This window comes from Acartia tonsa, chromosome 10 (assembly GCF_053477335.1).
Source record: "Acartia tonsa isolate MP-2025a chromosome 10, ASM5347733v1, whole genome shotgun sequence".
Lineage (NCBI taxonomy): Eukaryota > Metazoa > Arthropoda > Copepoda > Calanoida > Acartiidae > Acartia > Acartia tonsa.
The window spans coordinates 38296598-38317411 of record NC_137269.1 but is presented as its reverse complement, the minus strand read 5'-3'; the positions used below and the strand labels follow the sequence as shown (position 1 = coordinate 38317411).

Below are 20814 nucleotides of genomic sequence, written 5' to 3'. Positions count from 1 at the left end.
ATTGCTGGTATGTCGTGTGACGAGTCACCACATTTCCCCCCCCCCCTTTACTTACAATTTTGTTTAGACTTTTATTTATTTGCCACCGTTTACAGCCACCACAAAAAAAAAATTTTTTTTTGCATTTCTCGCTGAATTAGGCAATTTGAAATCATTTGAGACCATGTTATTTTTTTCGAGAATTTGAAAAAAATGACTAAATCCCCCACAAGGTTGCTTGTAAGCAAAAAAATAACATGGTCTCAAATGATTCCAAATTGCCCAATTCGGCGAGAAATGCATTAAAAAAAATTTTTTGGTGGCGGCGGTAAATGGCGGGAGCGGCGGTCACGCAGCCATTTTTTTTAAAGATACCAATAGTTGGGGTAATTAGTGACCCAGCCCAAAAGATTTCATCCAATTATCTCTAAAACTAAGGTCGTAGCACCCAAAATAAAATTGCTGGTATGTCGTGTGACGAGTCACCACATTTCCCCCCCCCCCCTTTACTTACAATTTTGTTTCGACTTTTATTTTGGGTGCTACTCCCTTAGTTTTAGAGATAATTGGATGAAATCTTTTGGGCTGGGTCACTAATTACCCCAACTATTGGTATCTTTTAAAAAAAACGGCGGCGGGACCGCCGCTCCCGCCGCCCGCCGCCGTTTACAGCAGCCACCAAAAAAAATTTTTTATTGCATTTCTCGCTGAATTAGGCAATTTGGAATCATTTGAGACCATGTTATTTTTTTGCTTACAAGCAACCTTGTGGGGGATTTAGTCATTTTTTTCAAATTCTCGAAAAAAATAACATGGTCTCAAATGATTTCAAATTGCCTAATTCAGCGAGAAATGCAAAAAAAAAATTTTTTTTTGTGGTGGCTGTAAACGGTGGCAAATAAATAAAAGTCTAAACAAAATTGTAAGTAAAGGGGGGGGGGGAAATGTGGTGACTCGTCACACGACATACCAGCAATTTTATTTTGGGTGCTACGACCTTAGTTTTAGAGATAATTGGATAAAATCTTTTGGGCTGGGTCACTAATTACCCCAACTACTGGTATCTTTAAAAAAAACGGCTGCGTGACCGCCGCTCCCGCCGAAGCCCCTCGCCATTTACCGCCGCCACCAAAAAAATTCTTTTAATGCATTTCTCGCCGAATTAGGCAATTTGGAATCATTTGAGACCTTGTTATTTTTTTTGAGAATTTGAAAAAAATGACTAAATCCCCCGCAGGGTTGCTTGGAAGGCGAAAAATTTTTGAAAAAAATAACATGGTCTCAAATGATTCCAAATTGCCTAATTCGGCGAGAAATGCAATAAAATTTTTTTTTTTTTGTGGTGGCGGTAAATGGCGGGGGGCGGCGGGAGCGGCGGTCACGCAGCCGTTTTTTTTAAAGATACCAGTAGTTGGGGTAATTGGTGACCCAGCCCAAAAGATTTCATCCAATTATCTCTAAAACTAAGGTCGTAGCACCCAAAATAAAATTGCTGGTATGTCGTGTGACAAGTCACCACATTTCCCCCCCCCCCCCCCCCCCAATACTTACAATTTTGTTTCGACTTTTATTTTGGGTGCTACTCCCTTAGTTTTAGAGATAATTGGATGAAATCTTTTGGGCTGGGTCAGTAATTACCCCAACTATTGGTATCTTTTAAAAAAAACGGTGGCGGGACCGCTGCTCCCGCCGCTCGCAGCCGTTTACAGCCGCCACAAAAAAATTTTTTTTATTGCATTTCTCGCTGAATTAGGCAATTTGGAATCATTTGAGACCATGTTATTTTTTTCGAGAATTTTAAAAAAATGACTAAATCCCCCGCAGGGTTGCTTGTGAGGCGAAAAATTTTTGAAAAAAATAACATGGTCTCAAATGATTCCAAATTGCCTAATTCAGCGAGAAATGCAATAAAAAAAATTTTTTTGGTGGCGGCGGTAAATGGCGGCGGGCGGCGGGAGCGGCGGTCTCGCAGCCGTTTTTTTTAAAGATACCAGTAGTTGGGGTAATTAGTGACCCAGCCCAAAAGATTTCATCCAATTATCTCTAAAACTAAGGGAGTAGCACCCAAAATAAAATTGCTGGTATGTCGTGTGACGAGTCACCACATTTCCCCCCCCCCCCCTTTACTTACAATTTTGTTTCGACTTTTATTTTGGGTGCTACTCCCTTAGTTTTAGAGATAATTGGAGAAATCTTTTGGGCTGGGTCACTAATTACCCCAACTATTGGTATCTTTAAAAAAAAACGGCGGCGGGACCGCCGCTCCCGCCGCCGTTTACAGCCGCCACAAAAAAAAAATTTTATTGCATTTCTTGCTGAATTAGGCAATTTGGAATCATTTGAGACCATGTTATTTTTTTTCGAGAATTTGAAAAAAATGACTAAATCCCCCACAGGGTTGCTTGTAAGGCGAAAAATTTTTGAAAAAAATAACATGGTCTCAAATGATTCCAAATTGCCTAATTCGGCGAGAAATGCAATAAAAAAAATTTTTTTGGTGGCGGCGGTAAATTGCGGCGGGCGGCGGGAGCGGCGGTCACGCAGCCGTTTTTTTTTAAAGATACCAGTAGTTGGGGTAATTAGTGACCCAGCCCAAAAGATTTCATCCAATTATCTCTAAAACTAAGGTCGTAGCACCCAAAATAAAATTGCTGGTATGTCGTGTGACGAGTCACCACATTTCCCCCCTCCCCCCTTTACTTACAATTTTGTTTCGACTTTTATTTTGGGTGCTACTCCCTTAGTTTTAGAGATAATTGGATGAAATCTTTTGGGCTGGGTCACTAAGGGGGGGGGTAAGTTTTGCCACTTTCGCGTAATCAGTGTTGTGTGGGCTAGGTATTGATCTGAGATTATAGGTTATTTAGGATAAAAGTTTACTTTTGGGTAGTAGTTCACGGAAATTTAATCATTTTTTGAATAGGTCTCCAGGTTCAGGTGCTGCAGGCTGGAAGGTCGTTTCTGGACAGGTAAAAATTTAAAAAAAAATTTGTTTGAAGAGTTAGAGAGCAACTTATAAAACAAAATATGCTTCTTTTTGAATGTTATTAACATATCTGCAGAAAAAATTAAAATCGGCCTCCAGGTTCAGGTGCTGCAGGTCTCCAGGTTCACTCTGGACAGGTAAAAATTAAAAACTTTTATTTGAAGAGTTAGAGGTACACTTATAAAACCAAATATGCGTGTTTTTGGATGTTATTACCATATTTGAAGAAAAAAATGACAATCGGCCTCCAGGTTCAGGTGCTGCAGGCCTCCAGGTTCACTCTGGACAGGTAAAAAATAAAATTTCTTATTTGAAGAGTTAGAGGTACACTTATAAAACAAAATATGCATCTTTTTGGATGTTATCATCATATTTGCAAAAAAATTAACAATCGGCCTCCAGGTTCAGGTGCTGCAGGCCTCCAGGTACACTCTAAACAGGTAAAAATTAAAATTTTTTATTTGAAGAGTTTCAGGTACACTTATTAAACCAAATAAGCATCTTTTTGAATGTTATTATCATATTTGCAGAAAAATTTAAAATCGGCCTCCAGGTTCAGAGGTTCAGGTGCTGCAGGCCTCCAGGTACACTCTGGACAGGTAAAAATTAAATTTTTTTAATTAAAGAGTTACAGGTACACTTATAAAACAAAATATGCATCTTTTTGGATGTTATCATCATATTTGCAGAAAAATTCAAAATTGGCTTCCAGGTTCAGGTGCTGCAGGCCTCCAGGTATACTCTGGACTGGTAAAAATTAAATTTTTTTATTTAAAGAGTTACAGGTACACTTATAAAACAAAATATGCATCTTTTTGGATGTTATCATCATATTTGCAGAAAAATTTAAAATCAGCCTCCAGGTTCAGGTGCTGCAGGCCTCAAGGTACACTCGGGACAGGTAAAAATTAAAAAATTTTATTTGAAGAGTTACAGGTACACTTATTATACAAAATATGCATCTTTTTGGATGTTATAATAATATTTGCAGAAAAATTTAAAATCGGCTTCCAGGTTCAGGTGCTGCAGGCCTCCAGGTACACTCTGGACAGGTAAAAATTAAAATTATTTATTTGAAGAGTTACAGGTACACTTATTAAACAAAATATGCATCTTTTTAGATGTTATTACCATATTTGAAGAAAAAATGATAATTGGCCTCCAGGTACACTCTGGACAGGTAAAAATTAAAATTTCTTATTTGAAGAGTTACAGGTACACTTATTAAACCAAATATGCATCTTTTTGGATGTGTCATGCATCCTTGCCTTTCTCTTTGATACATGGATTGACTATCCAATTCATATTCTTTATATTTTACTAACCTGGAAGGAGAATCTGTAGCTCTGGATGACATCTGGATAAAATTAACCTCTCTCAATAGTAATTTTAATATTATTTCACCAGCATCTATACTTTATAATCTGAATCCTATAGAAATTGCATTCCCCATTCTGAGTATCTGTAATATTATATCTGAGACAGAATTATATTTTGCATATGGGTTGAAAACCATACACAAACAAAAAGTAATAAATACTTCAGATCTATCTAGCTGGCACCTGGAGGCCACCTTGATCCTGTCTGGAGCATAACTCAAACCTTTCATCTAAATAAAAAAAATATAAAATTAATTTTTTAAACCTGTCCAGCAGTCTCATGAAGGCCACCTTTAGCCTGTCTAAAGCACATCTAGGGACATTAAATAATATGTATTTTATTTGATAATGATATTTAACCATTTCCTATTTTATAACCTTTTCTCTAAATTCAAAAATTATGTATTAAGATTATTAGCTATCCTGCAGGCTCCTGGAGGCCACCAGAGCCTGCCTGGAACACAAATAGAAGGTTTACTTGATAAATTTTGCTATTTTATTATATTTTAACAATTTTCTATTTAGAAACCTTTCCTCTAATATAAAAAAATACCTAAATAAGAAATTTTAAGTTTTACCTGTCCAGAGTGAACCTGGAGGCCTGCAGCACCTGAACCTGGAGGCGAATTTTAAATTTTTCTGTAAATATGATGATAACATCCAAAAAGATGCATACTTTGTTTTATAAGTGTACCTGTAACTCTTAAATAAAAAATTTTAATTTTTACCTGTCCAGAGTAACCTGGAGGCCTGCAGCACCTGAACCTGGAAGCCAATTTTAATTTTTCTGCAAATTTGATAATAACATCCAAAAAGATGCATATTTTGTTTTATAAGTGTACCTGTAACTCTTCAAATAAAAAATTTTAATTTAAGATGTGTACCTGGAGGCCTGCAGCACCTGAACCTGGAAGCCAATTTTAAATTTTTCTGCAAATATGATTATAACATCCAAAAAGATACATATTTTGTTTTATAAGTGTACCTGTAACTCTTTAAATAAAAAATTTTAATTTTTACTTGTCCAGAGTGTACCTGGAGGCCTGCAGCACCTGAACCTGGAGGCCGATTGTTAATTTTTCTGTAAATATGATGATAACATTCAAAAAGATGCATATTTGGTTTAATAAGTGTACCTGTAACTCTTCAAATAAGAAATTTTAATTTTTACCTGTCCAGAGTGAACCTGGAGGCCTGCAGCACCTGAACCTGGAGGCCGATTTTAAATTTTTCTGCAAATATGATGATAACATCCAAAAAGATGCATATTTTGTTTTATAAGTGTACCTGTAACTCTTCAAATTAGAAATTTTAATTTTTACCTGTCCAGAGTATACCTGGAGGCCTCCAGCACCCGAACCTGGAGGCCGATTTTAATTTTTTCTGCAGATATGTTAATAACATTCAAAAAGAAGCACATTTTGTTTTATAAGTTGCTCTCTAACTCTTCAAACAAAATTTTTAATTTTTTTTTACCTGTCCAGAAACGACCTTCCAGCCTGCAGCACCTGAACCTGGAGACCTATTCAAAAAATGATTAAATTTCCGTGAACTACTACCCAAAAGTAAACTTTTATCCTAAATAACCTATAATCTCAGATCAATACCTAGCCCACACAACACTGATTACGCGAAAGTGGCAAAACTTACCCCCCCCTTACCCCAACTATTGGTATCTTTTAAAAAAAATGGCGGCGGGACCGCCGCTCCCGCCGCCCGCAGCCGTTTACAGCCGCCACAAAAAAAAATTTTTTTATTGCATTTCTCGCCGAATTAGGCAATTTGGAATCATTTGAGACCATGTTATTTTTTTCGAGAATTTGAAAAAATGACTAAATCCCCCGCAGGGTTGCTTGTAAGGCGAAAAATTTTAGAAAAAAATATCATGGTCTCAAATGATTCCAAATTGCCTAATTCAGCGAGAAATAAAATTAAAAAAATTTTTTGGTGGCGGCGGTAAATGGCGGCGGGCGGCGGGAGCGGCGGTCTCGCAGCCGTTTTTTTAAAGATACCAATAGTTGGGGTAATTAGTGACCCAGCCCAAAAGATTTCATCCAATTATCTCTAAAACTAAGGGAGTAGCACCCAAAATAAAATTGCTGCAAGTTGTTTATGAGAAACACCCTATAGTATAATCCACCCGCCCCCCCCCCCCCCCCCAAAAAAAAATTAGGGGTTTGGGGGTGAGTGGGTGGTCAACGATAATTATAAAATCAAATATAGGCCTACAAAACTTGTATCCTAAGGTTTGCTCCATTTATCTCAAGTCGTTTATGAGAAACACCCTATAGTATAATTCACCCGCCCCCCCCCCCCCAAATTAGGGGTTTTGGGGTGGGTGGGTGGTCAACGAAAATTCTAAAATCAAATATAGGCCTACAAAACTTGTATCCTAAGGTTTGCTCCATTTATCTCAAGTCGTTTATGAGAAACACCCTATAGTATAATTCACCGGCCCCCCCCCCCCCCAAATTAGGGGTTTTGGGGTGGGTGGGTGGTCAACGATAATTCTAAAATCAAATATAGGCCTACAAAACTTGTATCCCAAGGTTTGCTCCATTTATCTCAAGTCGTTTATGAGAAACACCCTATAGTATAATTCACCCGCCCCCCCCCCCCCCAAATTAGGGGTTTTGGGGTGGGTGGGTGGTCAACGATAATTCTAAAATCAAATATAGGCCTACAAAACTTGTATCCCAAGGTTTGCTCCATTTATCTCAAGTTGTTTATAAGAAACACCATATAGTATAATTCACCCGCCCCCCCCCCAAATTAGGGGTTTTGGGGTGGGTGGGTGGTCAACGATAATTCTAAAATCAAATATAGGCCTACAAAACTTGTATCCCAAGGTTTGCTCCATTTATCTCAAGTCGTTTATGAGAAACACCCTATAGTATAATTCACCCGCCCCCCCCCCCCCCCAAATTAGGGGTTTTGGGGTGGGTGGGTGGTCAACGATAATTCTAAAATCAAATATAGGCCTACAAAACTTGTATCCCAAGGTTTGCTCCATTTATCTCAAGTTGTTTATAAGAAACACCATATAGTATAATTCACCCGCCCCCCCCCCAAATTAGGGGTTTTGGGGTGGGTGGGTGGTCAACGATAATTCTAAAATCAAATATAGGCCTACAAAACTTGTATCCCAAGGTTTGCTCCATTTATCTCAAGTCGTTCATGAGAAACATCCTATAGTATAATCCACCCGCCCCCCCCCAAAAAAAAATTTTTTTGGGGGGGGGGTGGGGGGTCGACGATAATTTTAAAAGTAACTTTGGCCCCATAGAAGCTTATATCCAAAATTAGCTCCCTCTAGCTCTAAGGGTTCTCGAGTAAACCCCCCCCCCCTGCCCAAATGGTTATTTTCCACATCCCCCTTTTATAGGAATTTTTTTGTATGACATAATCTTCCAAATATTTTTTTTGGCTGGTTTTTCCTAGGTACTTATCTTTATATATCATTAGTATCTATTATTTTATGTACCTATAAAATTTATATTTTACCTAAGACATAGTCGACATCCAATTCCGTCATAATTTCATAGGCAGCTGATTCGTTGCTAGACATGGCTTTTCCCACCAGAGCAATGTGACTGTTATTCCACGTGTTATTATCAACTAAAATATTGTATTAGTTTGTTAAAAGAGGACATCTCCATCAAAATAACTCATGTGGTCAAATGAGAGCCCCCCCTGCTTGTCATTGTCAAAATTATGATATGATCAAAAGCTTAGACTTTGCTACTAAGACATATAAAAATGATTGCTAGGTCGTATGTACTTGCTATAAAAGCATAAACAGCAAGGCGGAAATAAAGAATTTACAAACATAAATGTGACAATTTGAGAAAGAAAAAAATATTTCAAAAGTCCCAATAAATAAGGTTTTCTTTGTTTGTCCGTAAATATCTCGCAAACAACGAAAATTTAATCAGTTCCCCCATTCAGAGAAGCATTACACAGTTCCCGTTTGTAGATATTTTATTTTCAGTTGAAGTTTAATTAAGTAGGTTTAAATCTACTTTTTCATGCAACCCTAACCATCCCCCATTTGAATAGGGAGCCCCTAATTGCTAAGGAACATATAAATAGTTTCATACCTAGCGTGGTTCTATTGGCCATTCCCGCTATCTGATACCCGTAATCCCACCAAGACATTACTCTAGCATCCTCGGGGGTATTCTGTAACACAAAAACATAAATATAATTTATTATCCTATATTTTCTCAGCTGCTATTCACTAAAGACAGCTAAATGTTTTAGTACATATTTCCTATTTTAATATAAAAGTATACAAAAGTGTTTTTTTTTAATGCAACCATCTCGTAATCAGTGAGCAAATAGCACTTAGAATTCGAATTTCCATCTGAAATTTTGCATGAGTAATCCTTTGTAGGTCTATTTTTCCCTAAATCGAACAAAAAGTTGGATTACTCATGCAATAGTTCAGATCGAAATTCGAATTCTAAGTGCCATTTGCTCACTGATTACGAGATGGTTGCATTAAACCCCCCCCCCCTTTACTTGGTCCGTTGGTCTAGCGTTCATGCTACATAAGACACTTTTTTCTCTAAATATTTGTTGTTGTGAACGTTTTTCTACACTCTACAATTACATGTCTAATTGTCTGTCGGTCTATCTGTCGTGTAAACTTATTTGACTTGCCTGACCGCCTATTTATATATACTAGCGGCTTCGCCCCTAGCCTCTAGGGGCTTTGCCCCAAGAAGTTTAATCAAACCAATTTTTCGTATTTTAGATTTAAAAGAAAAATTAAAATTTTTTTTTTTTTTGGGGGGGGGGGGTAGTCGACCCCACTATTTTAATTTTAGTTTTAAAAAGAAATTTAATTTTTTTTTTTGGGGGGGTTGGGGGTGTCCCACCCCCCAAGAAAATAGCTTAAAACCATCACAGGACCAGAAGGTATAATCCCTGAAAAGTAGAGCCCAATCGTTTCAGCAGTTACTGAGATCTTAAGCTTCAGACGGACAGACAGACATCGTTCTACTTTGTATTATAGATATATCTACTTGTCACTCTATTATATGGTGTATGTAAATCTGTACGTTTATTTTTCTCTGACAATTTGTCTTTTTCTCTTTTCCTATCTATTATTCTATCTGCCTGTACGTACCTGCCAAAGCCAGTAATAAGCCTCCCTGAAATCATCCAAAATCTGTCTGGAACCATCATTTCCATAGCTAGCCAACACTGAAAGATAACAATATGCAAAAATATTTTAATTTCATTATTATAATTACCCCCAATGAAAACAAACATAATTACCCCATTGCGAAGCGTGATTATTCTACGAGTCTACATATAATAGAATGCAAGAAAATTACAATACCTATGCTGGGACTGCTGTAGGCGTTGCTGGTGACCCAGGTACAGTGGACAGCAAACATCATCAGCAACAGCAATACAACAAGCACAACAATCATCCGCAGGTTCATTCCAAGATCATCTCCCTTGCCCTGAATATTTAAAATCATTGTATAAAAGTAACAGGATATAATTCCGTAGATTTGCATATCGCTAACCACTGGACCGAAATGGTTTTCCTTAGTTAGTTTAAACTATTTAAGAGGCGCATACCTCCGATCACCCCCTCCCTCCCAATTTAAAAATAAGAAAAAATGAAAGTGGATGAACTAGTTGCCCTTTCATTGAAATCCCACTAGAGGTCTCTAGGTAGTAAGCCGCTAGTAGTTAACAGAAATGCCTAAATTTTGCCGCCAAAAAAAGAGACGTTGTTATACCTGTTCATATTTCATCTTTCTCATCTTGCCGGCCTTGTCGTACAGCCTCCCATTTTTCTCATTTGTCTCGGGATCTTCGTCCTTTGGATTTTCATCATCCTTGAAAAATGATCCCTGCAAATTAGCCACAGTTTCCTTCCGTGTCGGGATAGGGATGAGAAAAAAAAATGAAAACCTTATTTATGTTTGTAAATTGGTTTAGTAATTTATTGGCATTATCTGCCAAAAGTAATAATAAAGTTCTTAAATAATCAACCTTATTTTGCATTGCTTTTGGGCAAAATGTTATATCTATTTACATGTATCTACGCATTATTGCAAGGGTACATTCATTCTTTGTTAAATTTTTATATTTGGCTAGTTAGGGTCAAATTATATTATATATATTATATGGAACGAAGTAGTTCAACAGACCTCAGAGAAAAACAAATACTTCCACTCCCCTTACTTTTATATTGTTTTTTAAAAAAAAGAGGCTAGGTGTTTTATTGCTCGTAAGCACTTTTAAGGAAAGGCACCGTTGTATCTCATCTTAATACAAGAAAATACAATATCCAAAATCCCAGCTTATAAAAAACATACCTTTAGATAGATAGTGAATAGTTTACTGAAGGCAATAGCAGATAGAATACACACACACGGAGTTAGTGTCAACATCAATCTAAATAAACATCAATTTTAGTGACTTGATTCCTGTCTGTCCGTGGCGAAGGATGAAATGAAATAATATGGTTCTCCTTCACAATCAAGCTTGGCGAGGGTGGTCAGAAAAATAAAACAAAAATAACCTCAATACCTTTATACCCCAAAGAAATTTCGAGATCTTAAGCTTCTGACACAAAACCGTACTACTTTGGATAAAACTTAAAGTAAAGGGTCAACTTCCCCTCCCACACCCCTTCCATCCTTTAAACCTATAAAATTTTAGGGGCATATATCTCCTACTAAAATTTGACAAAATTTCTCTTTAACAACTCTATCTGATCATAAGTATTTCTACCAATCTTATTCAAGTACCTAATCTATTAATCAATCAAATAATTTAACAATCTATCTATCATTCTTACCTAACCATAACCCCAGCAAAATAAACAGCTGAAATTGCATACAGAATGATGAATACTCTTTCGTCATTGACATTCTTGATGCAGTACCTATGAAAAACAAAAATTTCAGATATTGATAAACGTAGAAAGTACCTAAATAGGAATTTATCCACATTTCTATTTTGTTTGAACTAATACCATTATATGAATTCCATTTTTTGTTTAGGAATATTATTTTCAGTATGGCTACGAATTCGCTTAGTTATCTCGGGCTTTCGGCCTCTCGGGGTTAACAAAACTAATTTTAATCTTGTATTTTTTAATATCCACGGAAAGTTGTCTGTAATACGATGCATAAATTGGGATTTAATCTGTATCAACTTTAACATTTTTTGATACAATTTTTATTATATTTTATTGTTTGTTAATAACAACACAAGAAAACACCTAACCGACAGACATACCTATTGATTTATTTGCATATTTTATAGAGCAACTTTGCTTAAGTTTTTAAAAAAAACCTACCATAACCCAACGGGAAAAACGCATGCCAGAACGTGTAGATCGAAGAAGAAAGAGAACCAGGTTGTGGGCTGATGCTCAGACACGCTGGCAATAATCGGGATGTGAATCTTGGCGTACCCGGTGTCCCACAGGGAATAGAACCTGCCACTCCAGGGTGCTATCACTCCTAAAATTAATAGCTGAATAATGGATATTTTGTTAACATTTTTTAACAGCAAACTTGTCAATCTATTTACCTACTAAACTTAGGTATAAATGATAATCAATCTTCTAGCTATGTCAATTTATGTATCAATCTACTTTTGGCTTAAGTAAAAAAATGCGAGGGAATTTAATTTCTAAAAGCGATTCATTTGAATAAATTAAATATTTTGCAGTCGGAGAAAAACTTGAATCTTGTGCAGAATATACATCCCTGACGTCTTACCTGCCCATGTGAGTCCCACAACGGCTGTAAACACCAGACCGGCCGCAGCTGTACCAGCTGTTAAGAAGAAAACCTAAAAATATATAATTTTCAGTGGTGACCTGAGAGACAGTTTTCACAAAATCCGTTTCCGATTATAGTCGAATTGTCCAAATTTGGCGGATATATTAAAACCGGATTAGAATTCCGGATAAATCCGAACTAAAAATCATAATTTTAAAGGATTTCATTCCTGATTTCAATTATAATTTTTGCCCCAAAAGGGCTGAGGGTCCGAGGGCCCAGCATGGGTTAGATTGCTGTACAAAAATTAACAGGGGTGTATATTCTGCACAAGATTTATTTTTGTTCCCCTGCTACAATTTTTTTTATTTTTCTTCCCCCCCTAGTTTTTTCTCACCAAGTAGGGGGAAAATGGAAAAATATTTAAAGAACTCTATATTTTATTTATTTTATCCCTCCTACCACACATTTTTAAAAGTTTTATTCACCAAGGAGGGGGGGAAATGGAAAAAATGTTTTCAGTTTTCTTAATTTTTTTCATTTTTTTCCCTCCAACCACTTATTTTTTATTTTTTTTCCCCCCCTCTGAGCAGGGGATCCCATGTAGAATATACACCCCTGAAAATTAATCAAGATTTTTGTATACATTAGAAAGCTTTTGATATATTTACCTTGAAATCTGACTTGGTTAAGAATCCTCTGAGATAATTGAGAAAAGCAACAGCCTACAAACCAATAAAGTAAAATTTGGAGTTTAATTTCTGTACATGTAGTTGGATGCAAGTTTGTATGTCAGTTTGATGTGCGAATTAGTTTCATTTTACCCCAAATAATGAGAAACGTGTTAAAACTTTGGGTACAGGTGTTATTTTCAGCTTAGTGTCCCCCTCTCTTCCTAATCGAACTCCAAAGTTTAATAATTTTCCTGTAGAAGTGCAAAAACTCCCGCCGAGGCCATGTGTTCACTTGTCTTCACTGGCTGGAATCCAACAAATGGAATCTAAAATAGAACAGAGGTTGGGTCAGTGGCATGGGGCGGGGGTAAGGTGATTACTGACATTGAAATCAATGTTGGAAACTGTGATTTCGTCCCATTTTCTTTACTAGTAAAAAAAATCTCGTAAACGGCTGGACCGATCGGTTTTTATTTTTCACGAATTTAATAGTAAAGTTTTATGCTACAGGCGGTTGGGTGCTATACATCCACACTAAAATATATCCATTTTTTTACTCTGACAGAATAAGTTCACCATTTCAGGAAAGTTTAACATTATTTATGAAGGTTTTAAGCCATATTTTTTTTTGTGCAAACCATTAGAGTAAAAAAATATTTCTAGTACTGTTTACCAAAAGTTAACCACGGATAAGAAAATTAAAGATTATATTATTCCTTTTTTGTTTTCCAGGAATTGCCAATGTTAAAGAAAGTCGTGTGTATTTTTTATAAATTGTACTAGATGTTTTTATAAAGTAAGAACCAGTTTACATCAATTGAAAAAAGATCGTTTTTAAATACAAACCTGCATAGAGCAAAGCAACCCAATAATGAAGAAAGAGTTGTACGCCACATAAATTCTCTAAAAATTTTATTATTTTAACAAATATTCTTTATAATGACGAAATCTTCATATTTTTTACTTAAATTATTATTATTAAATTCTATTATTGTGCTTCGTTACTTTTGAATGTTGTCACTCTTGTTGAACAAAATAATCTATTTGATTGTTCTCTATTAATACAATGAACAGATGTTTTTATAATGAAATAAATAAAATATGATAACTGAAGAATAAAAGTTTGAGTTATAAATCGCATTGTATTAGAGACAGCTTTCCTCGAATATTAAAATGAAAAATTATAAGGTTCAAACCAGATTTGTTGGCTCCAACGGGCCGAATACGATTTAATACATGATATTTCAGTAGGCTATGAACCGGTTCTAATCCAGCTAATATTAACAGGTTTCAAAACCATATTGGAAAAATATTGATTGATATTTCTATTATCACAACCAAATTCTGTCTAGGATTTGTCTGTCCAACTGACAAGCATGATTAAATTGACTAGGTAGGCACAGGGAGTAAGGGAGGGGACAATGGGCAATTAATTCAATTTAAGAGGGTTCGCTGAAAAGCAATGAAAACCAGATTTATCAAGAAAATTTTACCAAAATTGTAAAGGGATCATGGTAACCTAATTTAGAACAAAATTAGTTCTAAGAAAAAAATCATTTACTTGAAAACTAAATTATCAACACATCACAATGTAGTAAACATTCTGTAATTAATCACTAGAAAAATCTTGTTTAGAACTACCTCATCCCTTCTGATATATTTATAACTGACCCCTAAACTCAAGCGGTTCTTAGATTATTTAATACATAAATATCACAGTAGAGTTTCTATACATGAAAAGACATTTTCTTGGGAAAAAATATTTGTTAAAACCAGCGATAAATAACAAACTTTTCTGTCTGCATATTCAAAACTAGCTCAGCTAGTTAGCGGGGCATTGATGCGCAAGTCCCCAAAATCAGTAAGAATCCGCTGTATTCGTGCACATTCCCTTTAAGCCAGTCCCCAAAGTCTGAGACTCCTTAAAAATTGAATATTCGATCCATTGTCCCCTCCCTTACTCCCTGAGGTAGCCAACTATTTCGTTTTTATAAAAATTCTAGGAATAACTATAACTTTGATGCAAAGCAATAAAATACCTTCAATATTATAAATTTATAGGTATTTATAAGGGGGGAGGCGGATGTGCCACTTTTTGAAACCAAAAGTAAAACGGGCATGATCTCAGCCCATAATAGAGTTACAGCTCTAAAATTCGGCACAGCAGTTGCTTTTGTGGAGAACAATATGAAACTGTGAAGAAACGGCGGCGGAACCCCCGCTCCCGCTGATTTTTTTGCCTTTTTTCGCCAAATTAGACAGTTCTCAATGATCTCAGATAAACTTTTTTTCTCATAAAAAATTTCCCCTATTATTTCACGTGACACTTGTAATATTTCAAACCTGTCAATATTAAAAAAATCTTACAAGTGTCAAATGAAAATATAAGCGAAATTTTTATGAAAAAAAGTTTATCTCAGTTGATTGAAAATTGCCTATTATGGCAAGAAAAGGCAAAAAAGGCGGGAAACGGCGGTTTTCGAAGGGAGCGGCGGTTCCGCCGCTGTTTCTTCAAAGTTCCATATTGTTCTTCACAAAAGCAACTGCTGGATTTTAGAGCTGTAACTCTTTTATAGGCTGAGATCATGCCCGTTTTACTTTTGGTTTCAAAAAGTGGCACATCCGCCTCCCCCCTTTATAATTCCTTATGTTAGAATAATATTCCTGAGAGAATCTGCCCATGATGAGAAGAACAAAGACGTGTAGAGGAATCAAATTGATAATAAACACATAGCCGCCCCTGCACACAGTAGGATACTTTAACATTGTGGCCCCGCAGGGTTAGGGTGTCCAGCTGAACTAATGGAATATGAAAACTCTATATTATTTAGTCTGTCCGTTAGGATCTAACTAGGAGCTTACGACTGAACCGATGGTATATCCATTATAAAAAGTAGGGTTGACAATCCGCCGAATTTTTATTAGTAGTTTGAACTGAAAAAATTTGCTGTTCACTAAATTCAAGTTTAAATGCGCTTCGTGCAACTACCACTTTTTCAAATTAATAAAAAAGAATTAAAATTGTCTTTCTTGGAATATTATCACATTTTGATTAATCATTTTGTCTTTTCAAAATGATTAATGAACGCATTATGATGATGTTAAAGTATCCGTGCCAAGCAGAAACCATGTAGAAGTATGAGAGGGCTGTCCAGGCTCCCCAGTACACTGATCCTGTCAGGCATTAACCATTAATTTTTAGTGTCACCTCTAAAGACTTAAAAATTCAGAATTTTATTAAAATTAAAAATAGTTAAGACTAGGTATTATTGATCAATACAAAATAATATCAATATAAAGTAATAAACTCTTATTAGAACAACCTCATTTGATTGGGAGGTTATAGTTTCTTAACATTTTACCTAATAAATGTTAAGATTGTGTTTAAGTTGACTTAAATCAAAAGTAACTCACTTTTTGGGTCTCAAAATAGTCTGATTCAGCGAGGAAAAATAAATGCGACATTTTCACACAATTCTTACTATTTAACATAATAACTAGCCTTCATATTAACAGGTTATTTGATTACTCAACTCTAAATCCATTTAACACAAGAGCAAAATAAACAAAGATGGTGAGCAATGCCCAACCCCCATATCTTGCATTGTAAATAGCTAATGCCATGCCTGTTTTAACAGCTTTGATCCACAGGTAGTAAGTGAACATCAAGGCGAAAATGGCAATACCCTGAAATTAAAGCACAATTACAATTATTGTCTTCTGTAGGAAGTGAAATAAAAAACATTTTAACGTACACGAAGGGGAAATGTAATAAAATTTCATCTAATTACTGAAGCTTATTCCAAAAGGTTAGCCAAATTTGAAAGCTATCATGCCTAATGTAAATGTTTACTCCCTGTCTATATTTCTAGAAAGATCTCGTAAACGGCTGCACAAACTTTAGAGGAAGCGGATTGTTGGTTCAGACAAAGCTAAATGCTTCTTTAGGAAGGTGGGCCAACACCCCACCGCCACCCTCCTAATTAACTCACAAAAATTCCTCCTATGAAATAAAAGTTTGTTTGTGGTGTGATGCCTCTGGTAGGTTATCTGTCAGTCATTCCGCCCGCAATGGACGTTTACCTCATTGTCGTAGCTGCCAGCAACGGAACGGCTGATGTATCCAGGTACAATGGCAATAAAACAGGCAGCAAACAGGCCTGCTCCTTCTGACCATAACTCCTACAATAAAAAGGTATCACAGTGGGGCAAATAAAATGCCTAAAGGATCTTTACCTTTTTAAATTTTTTAATTAATGGTCTCTATTAGTGTTAAAATGGCAAATTTAGTGGCACAAGATCAAGGAATTATTTTATAACTTAACTACATAGAAACCTTAAGTCTAAGCTTATGTAAAAATATGTTTTTATTATTCTGGAGACATACATATCATCTTATTTTCAATTTTTAATTCTTTGAAAACTTTGAATGAGTAAACTTTTTCCACTCATCAGTGTGGATAAAATTGTTAACAAATAACGATGTATCGCAGTATTCTTAACCTTGAAATTTAGATTTTTATAAACAGTAAATTGAGCTTCCAATTTCGTTTTTAAGAAACTATACATTACCAAAATCTAAATTCAAACTAGGGTTGGGCCGGATACTTTTTTGGCCGGATAACGGATATCCGGCTGATTTCAAATGCCGGATATCCGGCAAATATCCGGTTATCCTGCCAAATTACCGGATATCCGGCCGGATAACCGGCTAAATTACCAGATATTAAAGTAGCAAAAAAAATTATCAATAAACTTTTGAGATTTCATATACAAAATTTACATAAAGATAAACATATTCAAAAAATGTTCTTCTAGCTTCAATAATAAGAAAATTATAGCCATTTAAAATTTTAAAAAGCAGAGATTTTTGGTGTAAAATATAAAAAAAAGTTATAGCCGGATATCCGGCCGGATAGTTTCAATATCCGGTATCCGGCCGGATATTGAAAATGGCCGGATATCCGGCCACACCGGATATCCGGCCCAACCCTAATTCAAACATTAGGAATTAAAATCATACAAAGACAAAATTAAATGATAATCTAATAAAATACCTTTGTTAAGAAGTATGTAGAGATTGCGGTTAGCCCACTGAAAAGTGGGGCTAAAAACACACAGATATCCCTGTATTTTAGACATTTTATCATTTGTCAGAAACAGGCCTTTTATGCTAATTTAAATGAATTTTAAAACGGCAACCCTGCCTTTCATCGGTTTACTACGACAGCTTATAACCTATGTTAAAAATGACGCATTGTCCACATCAGTTTATTTATGAAACCATTATAAAACTTTTGCGTACTTCATGATTGGTAACTGAACGGAGTACAGTAACCTAACCACACTTATTTTAGATCAGCTTGTTTAAGAAAACGGACTATTATATCATTTTAAGCTTAAACTTTAATTGTACTTAATAGACGAAGAACTCTTCTTATTTTTGTATTTAAAATGACGATTTCTGTGAAAAGTTGGCATAATGTTATAAATATATCATCTTTAAAAGTCTGATTTATTTATATAATGTCTTTCCTAATGTGAACAGGAATATTTAGAAGTGAGAGAACATAATGAATGGACCCTAATCATCATGATACTTTTATTTCTTCCTTTTTCTATATGTAGTTGAATTAGTTTTTATGTCCTGTATGATATCGTTGATTAAGGGAATCTTTATGCTGGCCTTTGTTACTTTTTCGTCAGAGAGGCCAGTGAGGTGGAATGAAATAAACACCTCCTCTTGCCCACCCCCCCCCCCCAAAAAAAAAGAATATACATAGAAAAACACTTTACTAAGGTAATTTAACATTTCCCCCATTTGTTTTTCTGATTAATGATTAGAAATCATTAAAGTATCATTCCTGAAGTAATCATGAGCCCGGGATAGACGGTACCCCCGACAATTCTGCCCAGGGGATACCAGGCCCGCTCGTCGAACCAGTTGAGGAAGTCGTAGAACCCATGCTCCACCATATGCGCCGTGGCTCGGTAGTTGAACCTAGATAGAAGGATAGCTTAACAGGTAGACAAAGTAGGGTTTTCATCGTATTAACTATATTTATCAGTTGTAATAGGAAAATATAACACGGAACCTATAATAAGCTCCCCTAAATTTAAGATTTTAATTGGTTCAACAAACAAAACCTCCCTCATTTTAAAATAGGATGAATTAGAACGTCAATTTGAAACATGCACGTTTTTTCTATATACTTTTAAACAACACTTTTCTAATGATATTAGTTAATTATTCTATTCATCTGATTTTTGAATTAATGATTTTTAAATAGATTAATATAGGCACTGTGATACAAGCAAAGCTTAATAATATATGTATATCCGTTGTAAGCACCCTGTATTAAAGTAATTTTGAGATCGATTTATAGCCATTTTTAGACTTATAGATACTGTTATAATGTGTATGATCCAACAATAAAATAAATAAAGTATAAACTTTGAAAAAAAAATTGAAAATCAAAAGGTAGCTGAAATGTTATCACTAGCCCATGGAGGGAGGGGACATTAGGCTTATTAAAGAGTGTCCCCAAAGTTTGCTAATTCGTTGGCCTAATAACTTTCGGAAATTGTTAAATTTTGATTTGTTGGTTCATTAAGTTGAGTGTTTAAACGTTTTAACGTACCCCTAATGGTAATCTACAGAAAGGGTTATTTAGTGTATCGTTATTGGGGATGTACATCAATTTATTTGCCATTGTCTTATCCCTTTAGATCCCTGCCACTTACCATGGATCGAACTCGTGGATGATACTTTCAAATCTGATGACTGCAAAGAGCCTGGAGCTAAATCCTGCCAGCCAGGCAAGGGCCAGCACAACAAACACAATCAGGCTCTTGGATCCCGCTGGGTTCAGGAACGTTCCCGTCTAAACAAAATATAAATATTATATGTCGCAGAGGAAAGATGTTCTTGAATGTAAATAAACATGTATTGGCAAACGGACGGCCGGCAGGTTTAGAGTGAAATCAGAAAAATTTGTTATAAAAACTCAAGAAACTTTATAAATCAAAAAACATGTCTTTGATTGATAGAAGGACTGACGTCAAACCGGCCATTTAACTTTAAAGGATATTGCTAATTCATTTATACATGGAATCTTCACAAAAACTGTAGCAATCTTAAATAGCAGCCAAGAAATTAACGTTTCCTATATACTGACGGACGTAGTACTTTGCTATGTTGAAAAATAAGTTTTATTACTAGATATGTTTTGCCAAGTGACATAAGTATCTATAATTTGAATGTTAAAAAACCGGCTTCCGTCTGTAAAAATCACCGAATCTTACCCGTTGAAACGCCGGACTTTCGGCGTGAGACGTCATTTTTTAGTCGGCTCCCCTCCTTTGCAACGAAACTCACACACCAACAATTTCGTCTGCTTCTAAAGCCTAATCAATGCCCCGACCCGAGTTCCACGTAAATATGCACAAAATCCACCAATACAAGAAAATCTACAAAATATTGTAAGCAACCAGAGAAAATACAAGAAAAATTCGACCAATAAGAGAATGACAAAGCGGTTTAGAAACAAATAGCTCAATTCTTATTGGTCAATCAAATGTTAATAAACTTGTTTTATTTTTCTGTCTTCAAAGACGACATTTAAAAGTTACTTTTAACCCAACTTTTAATATCTCTGACAGAAAGATAGGTAATTATTAACTTAACATTTCTCTTTCTTAAAAACTTTTTTATAATTCCTCTAAAATATTTCTTAAAACTTAGTTTTATTAAGTTTTTACGTAACAATTTTGTTCCTTATATGAGAGGTGAATCTTCATTTCCTTGAAAGTCACGTGAATACATTGAAGCTTTGTAATTGGTTATTCGTTATGATCACATGACATGCCCTCCATCTTTTCATTGGCTATCGGTAGAAGGGAATGAAGGGAAATTGGCCCTGAGGCAAGTTGCCAGATTTTTAAAAAATAATTTTTTCGAAATATATTTTTTTTCTTAAAATTAACATATAAAACAAACAAATGATTCTCTGCTTGTATATAAATAGTTAAAT

The 20814-nt window shown here is 35.5% G+C and overlaps 2 protein-coding genes across 22 annotated transcripts in view; one reads left to right on the top strand and one right to left on the bottom strand.

The window, feature by feature from the left end:
* The window catches only part of Stt3B (catalytic subunit 3B of the oligosaccharyltransferase complex), a 31603-nt gene extending 11349 nt beyond the window's left edge, over window positions 1-20254 (bottom strand). For 17 of the 20 annotated variants that reach the window (XR_013883497.1, XR_013883503.1, XR_013883500.1 and 14 more), the window contains exons 1-21: window positions 20087-20254; window positions 19526-19665; window positions 18648-18782; window positions 18319-18367; window positions 17839-17910; window positions 16865-16963; window positions 16408-16468; window positions 15898-15955; window positions 15448-15521; window positions 13628-13686; window positions 13035-13107; window positions 12779-12834; window positions 12105-12177; window positions 11678-11843; window positions 11174-11260; window positions 10689-10767; window positions 10107-10220; window positions 9695-9821; window positions 9479-9555; window positions 8445-8526; window positions 7849-7962 (exon numbers count right to left, since the gene is read on the bottom strand). Coding sequence is in view for 2 of the 20 variants with exons in the window: in XM_080175236.1 (XP_080031362.1) it covers window positions 7849-7962; window positions 8445-8526; window positions 9479-9555; window positions 9695-9821; window positions 10107-10220; window positions 10689-10767; window positions 11174-11260; window positions 11678-11843; window positions 12105-12177; window positions 12779-12834; window positions 13035-13107; window positions 13628-13686; window positions 15448-15521; window positions 15898-15955; window positions 16408-16468; window positions 16865-16963; window positions 17839-17910; window positions 18319-18367; window positions 18648-18782; window positions 19526-19665; window positions 20087-20122 (1831 nt within the window). In the remaining 18 variants the exon portion in view is untranslated. The remainder of the gene's footprint in view (window positions 1-7848; window positions 7963-8444; window positions 8527-9478; window positions 9556-9694; window positions 9822-10106; window positions 10221-10688; window positions 10768-11173; window positions 11261-11677; window positions 11844-12104; window positions 12178-12778; window positions 12835-13034; window positions 13108-13627; window positions 13687-15447; window positions 15522-15897; window positions 15956-16407; window positions 16469-16864; window positions 16964-17838; window positions 17911-18318; window positions 18368-18647; window positions 18783-19525; window positions 19666-20086) is intronic. The other 3 variants (XR_013883513.1, XR_013883515.1, XM_080175238.1) reach the window with 1 other exon arrangement.
* The window catches only part of LOC145330604 (hrp65 protein-like), a 118245-nt gene that overhangs the window by 85776 nt on the left and 11655 nt on the right, over window positions 1-20814 (top strand). The gene's annotated exons all lie outside the window — the stretch shown is intronic.